Source organism: Crinia signifera, chromosome 8, assembly GCF_055691185.1.
Source record: "Crinia signifera chromosome 8, ASM5569118v1, whole genome shotgun sequence".
In the NCBI taxonomy this organism is placed as follows: Eukaryota; Metazoa; Chordata; class Amphibia; order Anura; family Myobatrachidae; genus Crinia; species Crinia signifera.
Window position 1 is genome coordinate 92,145,257 of NC_139224.1, and position 19,786 is coordinate 92,165,042.

The window sequence follows — 19,786 nt, forward strand, 5'->3', positions numbered from 1 at the left end:
CCTGAGGAAGCCAGAGTATATCAGGGGAAACGCTTGCCTTGAATTACCCCCAACTGGCATTACCATCCACCGATTTTATTACTGTGAATTAAGCCCTAAGTCCGACTGGACACTGCATTTGGGACATTGGCATCTGTTCCTAATTATCCAGCATACAGAGTTACCACGGTATGAGAACCTAGAGATTCCTGGCTACTGTCTGAGACACTCATGAGGACACAAGAGAGACATTTCTTCTAAAAACACAAGATTTCACATCTCTCACCTCTAAGGCTTTTCACATCCAGCATCTACTCCAACACAGTGTGGATTGGTAATATTCATTCACATCCAGTGGGAACTTTAATGTGCTTGTTTCTTATCTGACTGAGACATCAGTCAGTTTAAAATGGCAATATTCTAGATTAACATTTTTCATGCACACTGTGGTATTTTTAGATACATGTATTTATGTCATGTGTAGTTATTAAAAATTTATATATCATTTTTTACCATCTTCCAAATGCATTCAGCCAGCGCTGGCACAATACATACTTTTATTCCTTTAGCTTTACATTGGGGAGTGACTACCCCTGTGCCAGCTGCTGCTAATTGCGCAACACACAAAACCTTACATATATTTTTTTCAGCAAGAAAGTTGGCTGCCCAGGTAACAGCAACAGCTAGGGTCAGCAGCAGAGGCTGTAACTAGAAGTTTGTAGGCCCCATAGCAACATCTTGATAGGGGCCCCCACCCCTGCTGTTGTCACTATATTGCCCCTAAAGGGTAGAAGGAGAGTTTATTGGGGAGAAAAAGTGTGTCAGGGCGAGGAAGGAGTAGCGGGCAGGAGAGGAAATACTAGGGGGCAGGCTGTCACTTGGGGGGTTGACAGGCACATGCAGCATAGAATAAGTGGGGCAGGCTGTCACTTGTCAGGTTCAGCATGAAGATATAGGGGATTGAAAGGGGGGGCAGACTGTCACTTGGTGGGGGTTGGCAGACAGATAAAGTATATTGCAGGGGGGCACAGGCTGTCACTTTGGGTGGGGCAGCAAGCAGTTAGTTACAGCAGACTGCAAGTAAGGAACAGGGAGGATGTCTATTGGGATGGTGTCGGCAGGTTGAGGTAGGAAAAGTAAAACTCTAGGTTACCCATGACCTGCAAACCCCCAGCCAGTTACCTGCATCTAGCTGAGATAAGAGGCCACCCTGAGGGTGCTCAGCATTGCTCCGAGTGTTTGCAGGGATAACTGCTATCAGCAGCGTGCCCACTCCATGGATGGTGCCGGGGAAGAGCTCTTTCCACCCTTCCGATGTGACTCCCAGCTGTGAAGGAGAAGCCTGCAGTGCTCTATGGTAATCTCAGTGACTGCCCTGAATACAGAGAAGGGAGCATTGCCCTCTGGTGTGCTGTTTTACACTCTTGCTCTGCACCTCACCTTCTGCTTCTATTCCGGTTCAGAAATAAAGCTGACCACTCCGGTCCCAGCACTGCATGGCTGTGAGTACTACAGTATTTGGAAGAAGGAACAAAGAAAATTGAAAGGGCGCAGGGGATAGCCTGCTGGGTCCTCGAGCCCCCAAATGGTAGGGACCCATAGCAATTGCATCCCCTGCACCCTCTGTAGTTACGCCACTGGTAAGCAGTTACTGTAATGCAGTGGGTGGTCTCAGTCTTTGTCAGAAATTGTCCTTGGGCCATCCCACCCACCCTTATGTTGCGTAAATAGGACATGCACACTTTAAGAAAACAATCATTTCAGCGACAGGGTCTGCCACACAACTGTGGCTGAAATGATTGGTTTGTTTTGGGGTTGTCTTAGATAGCACCCCCACCTAACTACCAAATTTGTATAAAAGGTGGATCTATAAAACCTACACTTACGGTTTTGACAAAAGCAGTGTGTGGACCTACCCTCCCTGTTCTACAACTTTGTTTGGGCCCCACAAGAAAAGAAGCAAGTCACCTCTCCCTGCATAAACTGGCTATATAGAGGCAAGATGTCGGCCTCATCCTATTCATTTTGATGAACATCATCTCCTCCACATTTTGAGGAAGCAACCTTCTACACTGCTCACTGACCAGGTTCCCTGCTGCACTAAAAACTCTTTGAGAGTACACACTGGAGGGGGGACAACTCAGGTAAAATAGAGCCGGTTTAACTTTGTACAGGGGCTTCCATACTGCCTTTTTTGTCCTGCCAGTACAGGTAAGGACTCTGACATGTCTACTTGGATGCTGTCACCAAAGTAATCCTCCACCACAGTGAAGGGAAGGTCCGGCATCGCAACCACCAACAACCTTTGACTCTCCTTGGTTGATTTGTGATAAAATGTCTTTAGGAGGGTGCGGTTGCTGCCAGGGATGTGTGCTGTGCTTGGTCCTGTGCCCGTAATATACGTTTAGCATGGACTTAGTAACTGATACCAGCTTCCTAACAAAGGTCATTGGGAAGAATATCAAATTTACAACCATAAATGGATGCTTTCAGGGCGTGCCAATGAGTATTGATGCGAGCTGTACAATCACTTTAAGAAAAGTTAAGGATTAAGCAACTGGGAAAGATGTGCCTGGAACAAAAATCCTCTTTGGGCATACCATTCTGAAAGTGGAACCAAGAAGAATCATCTGGTCCTTCAAGTGAAGAGCCAGAAAATACCGCTAATGAAAGAGATAAAACCTTATCACAAGAGAGCGTTGAATATTCTGGGAAACATGCTGGGGAAGTGAGAGAGGCTGATCTACCTGAACCGCATGGGATGCATGACCTACAGGTCATTAAACGGGCAGTTGAGGATGAAGATGCAGACTATGTTGTGATAGTGGGTGACCCCATAGTGTTAGGGACCTGCTCAACAAGAGATGACCTGGACGATTGGTGGGTAGGCCAAAATCACCGGCCGATGATATACCAACAATGTCTTATTATATATTGTAATGTAATGCTCGCATAGTGCATTTGCACCCTCTTTCTCTGTGTAAACCATTATATTCTCAGCAGATGGCACCTTTCATTACTGAGTGTGTGCAATTTAGAGCCACTTTTCCCTACTATGTTGTGATAGACCAGTTTCAGCCTATGCTTGTTCCTACAATTCAACATCTACAGAGCCAGAATGTCGTGAACTTAGGTGCAGTGGGACTGAACTTGTGTCGCCATGGAAAGTTGTGCTGGCTGCAGATGGCTATGAAAAGATGTGTTAATCTTTTTGATGTCCTGGAGTTTTCAGAAACGGGCTACAAATGGTGCTTGAAGACAAAAGCATTCTAAATGTGGTCCATGACTGTTGCTAGCTGGGGAATGTCTCTTCCCACCAATATGGGGTGGTTCTGCAATGTCTTTGATATACAGGTAGGAGATGTATACCTGTTCTTCATGGAAACTGGAGGCTTCCTTCCTAATCCTATGTGTTTACTTAAGGAATGTATGACTCGACATCTCAACATGCCGTCTCCACAGTTTTCATTCCTGACTTACAAGCAAACATTATTAAAGGATAACCCCAATATGGCTTGATTGTCCATTTGCTAAAAGAATTGGCTCCCAATGATTGGCATCCAACAGTGCTAGGCACAGAGCCATGTTAGCTGATTTTACATCATTGGGTTATGGGTAATTAAATACATATAGTCAAGGAGCAGCGGGTGATTTGGGCCGCACTGAGATCTGCTCAGAGCTTCCAAAAGAAACTTAGCAACTTTGTGTTTCCCATCAAGTTAGGCGAGATTTACAAGCTGACTTACAAGCAGTTTAATAAATGATAACACCACTATATAGCTTGATCGTCCAATGTCTACACATTTGCTGAAAGAATTGGCTCTGGAAGTCTTATACCACTTGGTTCTGCGCCTAGCACTGTTGGATGCCATGTTAGCTGATTTTACATCTTTAGGTGATGGGTATTTAAATACATATAGCCAAGGAGCAGCGGATGATTTGGGCCGCACTGAGATCTGCTCAGAGCTTCCAAAATAAATTGTTTTCTAGCAAGTTAGGCGAGAGGAAGCAATACATAAATACATTGTCAATGGCCAAGGGCTTCTTACGCAGGTGGAAAAGACAAGGCAATGAATGCACTGAGGAAGCTGGCTAACTATACTAAGCCACACAAGTGTGCGGCACAAACACGTGGCTCATCTAGGAGTGGCACTTCAGTGGCAGACAGGATGGCAGTTTGAAAAACTAGGCCCCACAAAGCACATAATGGTCAAAACAAAAGGTGCAAAATGGAATTGTCCTTTGGCCCTCCCACCCACCCTTATGTTGCATAAATAGGACATGCCCACTTCAACAAACCAATAATTTCAGAGACTGGGTCTGACACACGACTGTGACTAAAATGATTGGTTTGTTTGGCCCCCACAAAAAAAAAGCAAGTCACATTTCCCTGCACAACTGGCTTTATAGAGGCAAGATGTCCTCCTCATCATCCTCCTCCTCCTCTGATTCCTTACCCACTCCAGCATATACTTCCTCATCCTCACAGATTATCAATTCATTATCGCTGGACTCCACAATCACAGGTCCCTCTGTTGTCTCTGGAGGCAATTGCTGGTCTTCATTAAAGAATTGATCATTTGTTTTCATAAGCATAATCATCTCCACATTTTGCGGAAGCAACCTCCTACGCTGATCACTGACCAGGTTACCCACTGCACTAAAAACTCTTTCGGAGGTGGGACAACTCAGTACAGGTATTGACTGTCTGACATGTCTACTTGGATGCTGTCACCAAAGTAATCCCTAACCAATTTTTCAATGGTGACCGATCATGTCTACTATCTCCTAGTGGGTGAAAAAGAAGCTTCTGATTGGTTGCCCATAGCAACATGACCTGTGAAGTGTATTTCACATCTTAGTATATTTCCCCCTAGATGTCCAACTCCAAACTCCCTCCTGCCTGCCCTGCATCCCCGCCAGCGGGTTGTGTGGGAATTGTGTGGGAAATTGCAGGTTTTTTCTTGCAGCCACAGGTGTGGTAGAAAATGACAGAGAAGCTGTTGTCGTGTCATGGTCTGCTTCAGTTGTCATTCTCCTGACCAGCAGGTCTTTGCGCCTTTGGAGACTTGTGTCTGCTGGAAACAGAGACACAACATAAGCTTTAAACCAAGGATCGAGCACGGTGGCCAGAATGTATTCCTCTGACTTTAACAGACTGACCACCCTCATATCCTGGCAAAGTTTATGAAGGGCTTCATCCACACGAGCTACATGCTTTGCGGAATTGCAACGCTTTAGCTCCTCCTTCACTTTCTCCAGCTGCTTCTGCAACAGCCTGATTAGGGGAATCACCTGACTCAAGCTGGCATTATCGGAGCTGACTTCACGCATGGCAAGTTCAAACGGCTGGAGAATCTTGCACAACACGGAAATCAGCCTCCAATGCGCTTGAGTCAGGTGCATCCCCGCTCCTCTGCCTATGTCGTAGGGGACCGAGTAGGCTCGGATGGCCTTTTGTTGCTCCTCCATCCTCTGCAGCATATAGATTGTGGAGTTCCAGCTCATCACCATCTCATGTTTGAGGTGATGGCAGGGCAGGTTGAGGAGTTTTTGCTGCTGCTCCAGCCTTTGGCAGGCAGTGGCAGAATGCCAAAAGTGTCCAGCAATTTTGCGGGCCACCGCAAGCATCTCCTGCACGCTCTTGTCACTTTTTAGGAAATGCTTCACCATCAAATTTATAGTGTGGGCAAAACATGGCACGTGATAGAAATTGCCCATATGTAATGCCCGCACAATGTTACTGGCGTTGTCCGACACCACAAATCCCAGAGGTGGCGTAAGCGAGATGGTTTCTCTAAGAGGTTGTCAGCACTGTGCCTCTTACTAAAACCGGTTATACACAGCGTAGCCTGCCTTGGAAGGAGCTGACGTGCAGGAGAGGCTGATGCTGCTGCTGTGGAAGGCGATGCATCTACCCAGTGGGCTGTCAGTCATATAGTTCTTAGTTTGCCCTGAACCACTTGTCCATGGTTAAGTGGACAGAGGGTGCAACCCCATTTTTCAGGGCACCGAGGACACTTTTTCGGACGTCTTTGTACATCCTCAGTATCGCCTGCCTAGTGAAGTGGAATCTAGACAGGATTGGTACAGGGGACACAATACCTCCATCAACCATCTAAATCCCACTCCACTGATGGCAGACACTGGATGCACATCTAACACCAACATAGCTGTCAAGGCCGCAGTTATCCGCTTTGCCATCGGATGACTGCTGTCGTACTTCATCTCATGGCAAATGTTGGATGGTCAATTGCTGAGTGAAAGAGATAGTGGTGTTATGACTTCCATCTGGGACGATGACCGACTCCCAGCAGCAACAACAGCAGTAGGAGGCATACCAATGAAGGATACTCCGAAGGGGTTACGACTTCCCCTCTGGGACGATGACCGACTCCCAGCAGCAGTAGAGGGCGTTCCACTGCAGGATTCTCTGGAGGAATCCTGGATGGAAGAGGAGTCAGTCATGATGGTGACATTGCCTGCAGGACCACCTCCATTCCAAATGGAGGAGCAAATTGAGGAGGAGTGACTTGCTAGTGTGGTTTGCAGGTGCTTGGATACAACTTGATCAAGGGATTTAGGTGTCCCTGGACTGCTTGCGGTCCTAGCCACAGTTTTTGAACTAAACTGTGTTTTATGAACTAACTTCAGGTGACACATAAGTAAGGATGTCCCTAGGTGACCAATGTCCCTACCCCTGCTTATTCCAGCTTTACATAAGCTACATCTGGCGAGACAGTTGTTGTCCGGATCTGGATAAAAAAATTCCAGACCAAAGAGGTGTATTTTTTGGTCTTCTGCTCAGGCATGGTGATGGCCTTTTACATCCCACGGACAACAACTGTCTTGCCCGGTACCTCATTTAAGAAAACCACATCACCATCAGCAGCATCCTTCTCCTCATCGGGTGATCCTTCCAGCATATGCAGAGGGCGTTCTGCAAATGGTGGAAGGAGCCACCTCTTCCAGTAGAGTGATCGGAAGGTCAGGCTTCGAAACCACCAACACCCTTGGACTCTCCTTGCCGTGCCTTTAGAAGACTGAGTTGTTTGCTGTCTTTTTGTTGACAGCTTAACTCTCTTTACATTTCTAGGGGGGGAGAGGAGGATGAGGAGGAGGGCTGTGATCATCATGTGAAGCTGGACCACTAGTCAATAACTTAGGCCAGGCCCTTAGCCGTTCCTTACCACTCCGTGTGGTAAATGGTATATTGGCAAGCTTACGTTTCTCCTCCAAGGATTTACATTTATTGTTTTTCTTAAACGTACTCAACTTGGCCTTTTTGGATTTCACACTCCCTCGATGATGACATTGGGTATTGGCATTGGCAGAAGACGTTGATGGCATTTCATCATCATGTTCTATGTCTTGATTAGTGGCAGCGGCTTCAGCACTTGGAGGAAGTGGTTCTAGTACTATTGAAGCTTCCATATTTTGGTTCTCCATTACCATTCTGGAGTACAGCCACACAGCAGCAGAGACACAGAAAATGTTAAAAGGATTATTCTTTATGTCAGTAACCCTTATTGTAAAAAAAACCCCAATGATTTATTATTTTGCAGCACCGATGTGCGGTGGGCATACAGGTGAGTTTTAGTACCCTGGCCTTTACTAGCTTAGTCACACAGCAGCAGACACAAAAAAAATTGAAAAGGATTTTAAGAAATTTATTTAAGTCATTAACCCTTATTGTCCAAAAAAATTTAGATTTATTATTTTGCAGCACTGATTATTTTGTAGCACAGGTGTGCACACAAGTGAATTGAGACTTGTAGTACCCTCTCTAAGCTGGCAGTCACACAGCAGCAGACACAGAAAAATTGAAAAGGATTATTAAGAAGTCAGTAACCCCTTTATTATTGTAAAATATTTTTATTATATAAAAATATTTAGCAATTTGCCTCGACGTGTGGCCTGCACCGGTGAGGTGAGACTTGTAGTACCCTCTCCCGGGTTACACACACACAGCAGCAGACACAGAAAAATGTAAAAGGATTAAAAGGATTATTATTAAGGAATTTGGTGGTAGGAAGTGGGACTGGACACTGGAGGACAGGTAAATCCATCTATATGAGGCACAGACTACAGGGATAAATATAAAATACACAGCACAGACTCTGCCAGTGTACCACCACACTACACTACATTACACTAAAACAGTCAGACTCAGCAGGTTGTCACTAATATATCACCAGTGTAGTAGTTGAAAACTACTACACCACACAGGTAGTCACTACCAGCAGTGTAGAACTACTACTACACCATGCAGGTTGAACTTGTCACTATCAGCAGACAGCAGTGTAGTAGTTAAAACTACTACACCATGCAGGTTGCACAGCAGGGCGGGAAAGTGAGCCCGGCTGTCCTTATATACATATAGTGACATTTTAGTGACGTTGTCCAGATCTCGTGAGATCCGACAGTGGGAACTTGAGAGTGCTGAGTCTGGGTGGGAAAACCCAAACAGGCTCGTGATCGAGTTCGGATAGGGGTGTGTCCAGATTGCTGGAATCCGGACACACTCATCTATAGTAACAAAAAAGGCCAATATGTGGAACTTCTCAAGGAGCACAATTCAATTCACAGTGCTGTGCCACTTCTGTTCTCTCTGTATCTACACACACAGGCCTGCCTCAGCTCACCCTGAACTGTCTCATGGAGTGCCATCTTCCACTAAGCAATTACTCTCTCTCTGAAAAAATATGGAGCATAGACTCAAAGGAATATGTCTGCCAAGGACACAGAGCTTGAGTACCATTGTCAGTATAGGTGCTGGCATCTTACTAAATGTAACTCTTCTGTGTCTGAGAGGCCAAGACAGCTGATGCTTCCAACACAAGATGTATCTGCCTGGCAGCTTGTAATTTTAATTTAGTGCCTTTACCATAATCTGTGTTTATATGATTAATTGTAAGATATCAACCAGGATGTAAAAAAAGTCTCCAAGTGCTACTGTGGTTTTTTGGGGGGCTCTGAGAACCATAAACACCTCTGCTGATCTGCTGGAGATACAGATGTGGACTAGAGAAAAACAAGGAGCTGCAGTAGAAGAAACAATAGTGGGCCTGAGAGACAGATCTTTTTTTTTTATTGGGGGGGGGGGGCACAATACTGTTGTACCTAAGAAAGGCATGGCCCTTAAAACCTCTACTGGTTACTGCATTACTTACAATCTTAGTATATAAAACAAAGAAGGCAAAGTTATTTTCCTCTTATTTTGGTACTAAATAATGGGACAGTGTTGTGTGTGGGTGTACTGTACTATTCCTCCACACCTAGAGTCCCTGCTATGTCCCTAGAGGTAGTGAGCTGCTTCACAAGTTACATTTAACCACTGATGGTGTCTTATATGCAGTCTGTAAATGATGGTGTTCAATTTGTAATCAAATCCATCATCCAGTGGGCACATGGATCTGAGTTAACCTCCTATAAAATTCACTGACTGTGTCACTCATCTTCCTCCAAGCACAGTATTGTGTGCAATGTTAAATGATTTACTAGTGGATCCTACAGCTTGAAGAGTATGTGTCACTTTTGTGCAATTAACATCAGAAATTATGATAAATTCCCATTACGGGTAATCTCCCACCACAGAGCCACACTACACAACTGATACAACTATTAAACAGGAAGCAGGAGATAAATCTATATAGGTAGTGGGAATGTGCGCTGTAGGGGTAACAGAAGAGTGTACTGTAGGGGTAGCAGGAGCGTGTGTATGCATGCTTATCTCTGCCTCACATTGTACCATGCCATACAGCTTATGATGCTAACTCATCATGGGAAAAGATGGATAAGAACACCTCTGTATTTAAGATTTCATTACTTCCTCTGCAGTTTTGTCGGTAACGTTATGCTAATTCCACTACAATGCCCTTCCTGTGTCATGGGTGGATTGTGAATTTAATGTGGCCCTGAAAAAAAATTGCACCCTTATACACCCACATTGCCAACCTATCCCATTCTACACCCAACACATCCACACCAACATGCCAATCTCTACTCCCTGACACGCCCACACCATCAGTCTGTTACCCTCTACCCTCTCCAGGCCACAGGCGGCTCCACAGGTTTGATGGCAAACCAGGGATCTTCCAGAGATAAAGTTCCAACCAACTCCTGTCTTTAACATGGCAGTTAGGAGCTGAGTGGCTGTTTCTTTGTCTCTGTTTACTTTATCTATTTCCATGGCTTAATACATAGACAACTATGATCAGCATTTAGATCTTGTAAAATGTCCCAAAAACAGATTAATAAAATGACTCTAGACCAGTAATGGCTAACCTTGACACTCCAGCTGTTGTTGAACTACACATCCCAGCATGCTCTGCTACAGTTTTGCCATTTGGAAATGATAAAAATGATGTAGGGCATGCTGGGATGTGTAGTTCAACAACAGCTGGAGTGTCGAGGTTAGCCATCACTGCTCTTGGCTATAGTCAATCTGACTGGTCTGAAATAATTCTATTAATAGGTCAAGTGAACACAATAACAATATCTCTGTGTATAGATTTTCTTTAGCAGTAAAAAGTAAGGTAATAGTAGTTATACACATATTAAAAAAAGTTAAATGTTTAAATACAAAGATAGTTCAGTGGGTTTTACAGATGTACAGTATACAGTATGGTCCTCAAGTACCCCCAACAGTGCATGTTTTGCAGGTCTCCACACAGAATCACAAGAGCTATGATTAGCTCCACCTGTGGATATTTTCAAATGTGCCTGAATAATGAGTGCACCTGCCGTGTGACCTGGAAAACGTGCACTGTTGGGGGAACTTGAGGACCAGGGTTGGGAACCACAGCCCTAGAGAGTCAGATGCAGCTAACCTCGAACTTCATAACAGTGTTCTATATCATTATATCATTGTGTGTCATCTATGAGGTGTGCACATATTACAGGTGACACAATCCCAAATGTGTATTATGTTAATGATACAGATGAATTCAGTTTCTAGATTTTACTAGAATAGAGATACAAATGTATTATTAACAAGAGTGTGAATGGAGATAGATAGATGGTGGTGACATAGATCATTCCCACCAGTGATTGGTACAGCTGCTGCTTCCCCAGCACCTTCCCAGAGTTGTATAGACCTTTAGGTGGGTGTTGTTGTTGGGGAAGTGAGCGTGCAGGTCTCCGGTACTGGGATGAAAATAGAGGGTATCTGCTGTCCTTTTCTATCTCATCTATGAGTCTTTGATAGTGTTGCACAAGTGGAGGGGCCCATAAGTGTGAATACTAGGGATGAGAGTACCCATAGGAGTATAGAGATGGTAGAGAATTAGTATAGTGTGGTGGCTAGTAGAGAGCATGTTGCTGCTTCCCACATGTTATAAATAACCGAGGTGGAGAGTGAGCGATAACTTTGCAAATGCCACAAGCACTATGAGGATAAAAAGAGGTAGTAGTGTAGTTTATGCTTGGTAGGCCTCAGTGTGGTTTGCCCCGAAAGGGGAGAAGATATATTTGTATAGTGACTGTAATTAAAAACAATACAGTAGAAATAAGAACCAATTCACTCCTGAGCAGGAACTATACATTACTGTATTATACGTACAGTATACATTTTACCCTCTTTACTACTTTTGGAAAAAAGAGGGTTCTGTTCAATGCTCTGTAACGAGTCAACTTAACCACTACTGTATGTTGGAGCTGTTGATTTACAGTATAAAGGGATCCTGGAGCACGACATTCATCTGTAAGGCAAGTGGAAAATTACACTCGGATTTGTAGAATTTCACAATGTATGCAATATTATTGTTTTAAAAATTGTATCTACTGTACTTAAGTGCACTGGGCCACTTATCAGGTCTTGGTACATACAGTAAATTAGCTGTACGTGTACATTGTACTCTGTAATAGCAAAACCATCTGCGACTACTTAGCACTGTACTGTAGTTTTCATTAGTCGTGCAACTGCTACCCAATGATGAAGCAATGTATTTACATGCTTTAAGATCCTCTTACCCTTTAGTGCGGCTTAACGTGCCACTTTTATGGAAAAAACTATGATACCTCGATGGTGCTACTGCAGCAATGATGAGCAAGGCTATATCTGTATGTACAATAATAGCATTACATTACACTGGCTCTTAGGTTTTTTTTTTCTAGTGCTATAAATAGCAGCAATAAGAAATTATAATTCACAGGTATAGGCACAATAAATAGTAAATATAAATTTATATTATGCATTGTGTCACAATAAGTAAAATACTGTAAAGTGCACTTTTTGTGGACTTCCGCAATTTGAGGAGTATTCTACTAAAAACACCATATACTGTAAGTCAGGGGTGGAGTGGGAAAGCAGCCCTACAAAAAGGGTGGAGACAATAATGGGGGTGGAGTCTTTTGAAGGCCATGAGAGAGGTGGAACTGGAGCAGGCATAAGAGAGAGAGAGGGAATGCAGAGAGAGAGAGAGAGAAGGGGAATGCAGAGAAAGAGGGAATGCAGAGAGAGTGTGAACACACAGAGAGAGAGAGGGGAGGCAGAGAGAGGAGGAACGCAGAAACAGAGAGGGAACACGGAATGCAGATAGAGGGGGAATGCAGAGAGAGAGAGAGGGAACACAGAGAGAGAGAGAGAGAGGGAATGTGCAGTGAGATAGAGAACGAGGGAATGTGCAGAGAGAGAGGGAATGCGCAGAGAGAGAGGGGGAACACAGAGAGAGGGAATAAAGAGGAGAGAGAAGGAACGCGCAAAGAGAGATGGGGCACCCAAAGAGGGGGAATGTGGAGAGAGGGAGCGAAGAGAGCGAGTGAGGGAATGCAGAGAGAGCGAGCGGGAATGCAGAGAGAGCAAGAGGGAATGCAGAGAGAGCGAGCAGGAATGCAGAGAGAGAAAATGCGGAATGCAAAGAGAGAGGAAACACACAGAGAGAGATGGGGAATGCATAGAGAGAGAGAGGGGGGATTGCAGAGAGAGAAAGAATCCCTGATTCATTCTCTCCACATGCCCCCCCGCGCATGATTCACCCCCTCCCCCAAATGCAAAGGGGGGGGGGGATTGCAGAGAGAGAAAGAATCCCTGATTCATTCTCACCACATGCCCCCCACGCACTATTTGTGCCCCCCCCCCCCAAATTTGCTGGCACCCCCTCCCCCCTGCGACATGTGGGCACATTCAGAGGCACCCCCCCCCCCAACACCCCCCTGCCCCTTGCCACTTTCAGCAGGGGATGTACGCTGAGTACAGAAGTACTCACTGTATGTGTGGGGGCTGCAGTCCAGGAAGGTGCTGTACTGTCTGTGGTGCTTTCTTCATGCAGCCGCTGCTAAGTGACATGGTCTCTTGAGGTCCTCCGGTGGAGGGGGCATGGCCAATGTGCTTTACCCGGCCAGTAGTCGCACAGGATGGTCCAGCCCGGAAGGATGATTAACGGCCAGACGGAGGGGGTTTTAGACCAGCCAACAGGTACATGTCCCGTTGGGCCAATCCGCCCCTGCTGTAAGTGAATATAAGCATAATAAGTGTGCAAATACTGAATAATAATTCACTTGTGTATTGCCTGTGTATTAACACAGTGGAAAACATTTACAATATTCTGTGCATTGCTATATGTTGGATAAAAATAATTTTCTCCTGTTGCAATATAAATACAAGATATGAAAACCTTTTTGATTTATGTGAGAAAAAAATGATGGAGGTTATCATGTGAAGTTATAGGCAGTTGGATAGCGTTACAAATCACTACAAGATGAATAATGTTCTGTAGGAGCAGATGAAAGTAGACAAACTAGACTTTTCAATTCTCAACCTTTGGCTCTTTTTCTTGTTCCCTTATTTTGCCTCAAGCAACGGATTGCTTTCCATTCTGTCAAACACACTCATATAAATAATGGTATCCATAGCAAAGACGCAATATTGAAATCTGAGACCGTGTGATAAATTCCTGCATTATTATTTGTTGTGTATCCATTTACATTTTTTATTGATCTTTTCCAAATATTTTGCCAATTGCTACTAATACCCCTTTCAGACAGAAAAAAAGACCCGGTAATTTCCCTGCTCTTGCCGTGTCGACACGGGTTTTTCTTCTGTCTGAAAGGGTCAACACGGGTCTAAAGTTCCGGGACTTCGACCCAGGTATTTACCTGGGTTTTTCCCGTGTCAGACACGTGTTTGCGGCTGTGTGAAAGGGTCCGACCCGTGTTTTTCTCCCGACTATTGAAAAATCATGCTGATTGGCTGTGCAGCATGGCGCTGCGTGATTGGCTGATCTTTACAGGTTCCCTGATTGGCTGAGCGCACGTGGCAGAGGCGTGCAGCGCAGCAGTAAATGGCCATGGCACACTGGAAAGATGAGGAGATCCGTGAGCTGCTCAGTGTCAGAGGGGAGGAAGAAATCCGAAAACAGATTACTGGCACAGTGAAGGACGCTGTAGTCTACACCAATATTGCCAAGGTCCTCACTTCAAGGGGCATTGTGCGTACCCAGCAGCAGGTGGTCAACAAACTAAAAGCTCTGCGCAGGTACTACAACAAAGTTTGTGACAACAACAGGAGGAAAAGTGGTGCTGGGAGGATGGAATGGGTTTACTTCGACCAATGTAACAAGGTCTTTGGCAATTCTGCCCTGGTGAACCCTGTTGCCATATCATCATCCAGTGCAGCTTCATCACGGAGCATAACTCCAGAATGCAGCCCATCTTGCCCACCTATAATGGAGTTGGAAGACACCATAGACAACAGCATCCCTGATCCTATTGCTGCCATGGAGGACACAATTGATCCATTAGAGGCTGAGGTTGAGGACAGTGGAGCCAGCACCATTACTCCATCTGGGACACCCACTCCTGCACAGACTGAGACCCCAACGTTGCGTCGCAACAGTAAGTTTTTCAAGTATTGTTTGTGTATCTATTTTAATAGATGTACAGGGGGCTATACGTATCAGCAGGCCTTTAATGCCCCACATGCTGGTACCTGTGGTTCTCCCAAGTATCAGCATGTGTTGCAGGCTTGCTGGGACCTGTAGTCCCACTGTAACACAGGTAACAACCCCACACCCACTACTACAGCACACGTGTGGTGTGCCCTGGAGAGGGGTATTGTGGGAACCAGTAGTAGTCTCTCTCTCTCTCTCTCTCTCTCTCTCTCTCTCTCTCTCTCTCTCTCTCTCTATATATATATATCTATATATACACTGGCATGCCGCTATTGGATTGTAATGATTTTTCCTTTATTTTTAGTATTTGATGTACCTGCAAGGAAGAAAAAAACGTCAAAGATGGAGCTTGCTACGCGCTCAATGTCAAGAATCCTGGTAGATCATCTCCGAGAGTCCGATCTTGAATTTCAAACTCAAGAGGATGCCCGACTGCAGCGCTTCTTTGACAACGAGAGACAGTTGCAAGATTCCTTTCTCACACAGTTGGTGGGTCTGCACGAACGCATAGCGCGTGAAAATCGAGATGCACAGATGACCTTCCTTACCAATATGGTGTCTACATTACAGAATCCGCACCCTTACAAGCTGTGTAGTCCGTACGCTGAGGGTGATTATTGTAATCCTCCACACAGAGGCCATACATTTATGCCTTCAAATTCAAGCCAAACTACTGTGCAGGGCCAAGGGCGTAGTTATACTGAAAACATGGGCAATAATTTTTCACATGCCACACAGCCAAGTAGGCCACATGCCAATACCAGTCCACAGGAGACAGTGCATGATACTGTCAATGGCACAGGATATAGTAGGCAATATGAAAAATTATGCTGATGATTCAGTGAATGCCAGTAATCATAACACTCCTGTTAGCACTGTAATCAGCACTGCCTACAGGCATTTGTAGTAATGTTGCTATATGGTTGTTCTTTTTCTCTTTTTTCTGGGCTCGTTCAATTTTTCTTGCTTAAAAAGTGGCACTTACAAGGCCCGTTAAATGCTGTGTTCCATTTTGATGTACACAGTACAGTATTATGGTTCTTTAGTTTATGAGCCTCAAAAAAGCTCATTTGGTTCTTCAGTTTGGAGCTGAATCAAAGTTCTCAAACTTTTTTTTTATTTAAATGTGTACAAATAGAGTATACTCTAGATATGTGGCTGAACATAATCTATAATGTGTACACAGTATGCCTTCTTCTTTATCTTTAAGGCAATAAAAAAATTCCCTGTTTGGGGCTTATATTTATATATTTATATTGTTTTTGGGGTGTAATAAGGGCTATTTCACACACTCCGACTCCTGTCGGATGGCGAAACCCCGCACGGCCAGGAAGCCGTGCCGCACACCGGAGTTAATAATGGGCACAGATGTGACCATTCACCCAGGCCGCCTGGTTTCAGCCGGATCCCATCATTGTAAACTGCTGTGTGCGGCACAGATTCCTGGCCGTGCGGGTTTTCACTGGCCGGCAGGAGCCAGAGTGTTTCGAATTGCCCTACAGCACAGGTCTTCAACCTGTGGCCCTCCAGATGTTGTGAAACTACATGTCCCACCATACATTGCCACATTTTTTCCTATAGTAGGATGGCAAAAAACTCAGGGCATGCGGGGACATGTAGTTCCACAACATCTGAAGGGCCACAGGTGGAAGACCTGTGCCTTACAGGTACCAAAAATTGCAAATACAAGTGTTTATCTATATATACAGTGCCGGATGAAAATGTGTGGCTGCTGGACAGTCAAACTGGTGTGTGTCTCCCCTATACAATACCGGCTTGGATGGCAGCACAACCTATTCACCCACCACTGATAGAAGACCTATGCTAAATACTTATTCTACCTCGTGTTGCAATAGTTCAATGTTGTTTCAGTGTTGAAAGGGTATTTATGACCACTAAAGATATATTTGAAAACATTTTATATTTAAAAGTGAACTAACAAGCATAAAACATATTTTGTGAAAAATAAAACAAGTTCTTTCAAACATCCAACCAATGTGTCCTTCTATCTACTGTGTCATACTCTGTAAGTTAATAGTGAGGGTGTTACGGATAACCTCAGCAGTGGAACAACTTGTCTCACCCTCGTACCCTGCTGATTCGACAGGGGTATCAGCCAGGTCATAGTCCTCCACATTCCACTCAGGTAAAAAGTTCTCTTTCTGTAGCTCACACACATTGTGCAGAATGCAGCAAGCTGCCACCACATCTGGAACCAGGGTAATGGCAATGTCATTCCTCTTCAGTAGACACCGCCATCGCCCCTTTAGTCTTCCAAAGGCGTTTTCCACCACCATTCGAGCCGAGCTCAGAGTGTGGGTGTAGTGGACTTGGTCAGGAGACAGTGGGGTATGTTGCGTGAAGCCCTTCATAAGCCAACGCCTCAAAGGGTATGCCGCATCTCCAATAATATGGACTGGGATCTCCACCCCGGATACAAACTTTGACCACTGTAACGGTATAAAAAAAAAAATTAGAATTGTATAGGTGGCAAGTGTAGTGGTTAAAGAGCACATTTTTAAAAATAGACAAAGTTACCTCTCTAGGGAACAACCAGCCACCTCTCTTCTCCTCTGCGATCTGGAACAAGTCCGAATTGGCAAGTACTCGTGAGTCATGAGCACGACCAGGCCAGCCAATGTAGACATCTGTGAAACTGAACAGAAAATGTATTTGTGTTTAACAATATACAGTGCAGCCCAATCATATCACTAATGTAAATACTGCATACTGTACTACTTACCAATACTTATGGTCCACCACAGCCTGCAATATGATGGAGTGCCAACCTTTACGGTTATGGTAATCTGCTGGGTTATCTGGGGGTGCAATAATGGGTATGTGTGTCCCATCGATGGCTCCAGCACACTGCGGATAGCCTCTTCGCAGAAAACCTGTTATGGTCTCATCCAGTCGGTCGCCTTGTGGTAAGCAGATGAAACGCTTGTAAAGGCTCTCCAACAATGCCTGTGTCACTTCCCGCACTAGAACACACACCGTAGAAATGCCCACACCAAACAGACATGAGATGGTACGGTATTCCCCTGGTGTTGCGTACCACCACAACACAATCCCCAGTCTCCTGCATGGCTCAATGGTTTTCCGATAATTGGTGCATCCCCTTGTAAGTGCCGGGGTGACCAGTTCCAGCAGGTAGTAGAAGGTGGCTCGTGACATCCGGAAATGTGCCAGCCACTGCTCAGGTGCAAAAGCTTCCACAGTCTCCCAGAAAGCTTCTCCATGCCTGCGGTCTCTGGCCCACAACGACCGGTTTGAGGCACTTGTAGACTTCAGGATAGAGGTAACACTGGACAAAATCAGGGCTCTCCTCCGGTGCAAATACCTGCGTCGAGTGGAAGCCCTCTCCACCAAAAATTGTGCCTTCCTCCTCCTGGCATAACACTGTGCCAGGTAGCACAGTGTAAGCATCTGCATAATGCTCTGATTTGCTGTAAGCAGCAAAACACACAGAGCACTCATGACCTCCAGGTTCTGCAACTTGTCAGCCATGTTTAATGCAATGCAGTGACCAGACACCTCCCACTTTTCATGATCTCATCTCTGTGTGCCTTTAAAACTGTCCTTTTCTTATGACACACAGAGTTTTGCAGGAAAAATCCGGCTTCTGTGTGAAAGGGGTCGACACGGGAAATACCCGGGTTTTTGCTCCTGTGTGAAAGGGGGTCAGCCCCTTGCTGCCTAGTTGTACACGGGTTTTTGTATCCGGGAAATACCTGGGTTTTTGGGATTTTTCTGTCTGAAAGGGGTATAAATTTCAGAGATTCACAAACAGTCAAATTGCTTTGCTAATCTTTGTGTGCAAACAATATCAATTATCGTCTTTACTTAATTTTTTTATGAAATCTGCCGTAAACATTAACAGTTAACTTATTCAGATTAAATCAAATTAGGTTTCTGCTTATATTACATTTTATTTGATGTTTTAAAAACCTAAATGTATTGTATAAACTGTACTTAACTCTTAAGAAAATATTTACTTTCCTCTATTGTTTCATTAGTATCTACAATATATCACTGATGGTATCTTGTGAGCAGGATATGCCTTGATATGTCTTAACCAGGCTGTGCTCAGTCTCTGATATTACTAACATTCCCTTCCCTCTCTCTGATCACAATCTCATCACCCTTTCGCTCTCCTCCATTACCTCAAGCTCACTAAGGGCGAGATGTACTAAAGGGAAAATGCGGTAAAACCCCCGTTTTACCGCATTTTCCTATGTACTAAAACCCGTTCGCCACGTCACCGCAGGGCAGGGTATCGCCACCTTTGGGTGGCGATACCCTATAGAAGCCTATGGGCTTCTTTTCGCCACCCGCCGCGTCGCCGCAACCCCGCCGCCTCGCCGACCCCCCCTCTCCCCCCTCCCTTGGGCTTACCTTCTTGCAGGTCCTCCTGGACCCCGGAAGGTAAGCCCTTCCTCCCCCTAGCAACGCAGCCGGACGTCCTTCCGGCTGCAGGGGGAGGAGGAAGCGCCGGGGACAGCTTGCTTAGCTGTCCCCGGCGTGAAAGCAGCAAAAGCCGGCTGGGAGGTGACGGAGCCCCCCCGCAGACCACAGTACAGGTATCGCGGGGGGGCTCCGTCACCGCATCGCGATGCCAGCCGCATATGTTAGTACATATGCGGCGGCATCGCGGCGGGGGGGCGCGAAGGGCGGCGATGTATTTTAATACATCCCGCCCTAACACTGAAATAATGCATGCCTACTCCAACTCACAGATATACTAATGCTATTAATTTTCCACAACTTTTCAGCTCTGTGAAACAACAGCTCTCACAAATTTCTACATTTACCTCTCCTGACTCTGCTGTTTACCACATGTACCAGACTCTGGAAATAGCCCTTGATGAAGTGGCTCCAGCTTCCCATTTCATCCCACTCAGGCTTAGATGCCA

At 45.2% G+C, this 19,786-nt stretch overlaps 1 protein-coding gene, 1 long non-coding RNA gene and 1 pseudogene across 2 annotated transcripts; 2 read left to right on the forward strand and 1 right to left on the reverse strand.

Annotated features, from left to right (window-relative positions):
* Nucleotides 1–2,388: 2,388 nt before the first annotated feature.
* On the forward strand, nucleotides 2,389–4,053 carry LOC146027252 (piRNA biogenesis protein EXD1 pseudogene; annotated as a pseudogene).
* Nucleotides 4,054–14,551: 10,498 nt separating this feature from the next.
* LOC146027048 (uncharacterized) lies at nucleotides 14,552–16,153 on the forward strand. Its single transcript, XM_083158056.1, has 2 exons — nucleotides 14,552–14,814; nucleotides 15,175–16,153. Exons 1-2 carry the CDS (start codon nucleotides 14,646–14,648, stop codon nucleotides 15,702–15,704), a joined length of 699 nt encoding a protein of 232 aa, XP_083014182.1. The 5' UTR covers nucleotides 14,552–14,645; the 3' UTR covers nucleotides 15,705–16,153.
* Nucleotides 16,154–16,772: 619 nt separating this feature from the next.
* On the reverse strand, nucleotides 16,773–17,440 carry LOC146027049 (uncharacterized). Its single transcript, XR_014454641.1, has 2 exons — nucleotides 17,409–17,440; nucleotides 16,773–17,320 (listed from the first exon to the last, which is right to left on the reverse strand). It is a non-coding gene; the product is annotated as an uncharacterized LOC146027049 (long non-coding RNA).
* Nucleotides 17,441–19,786: the final 2,346 nt, after the last annotated feature.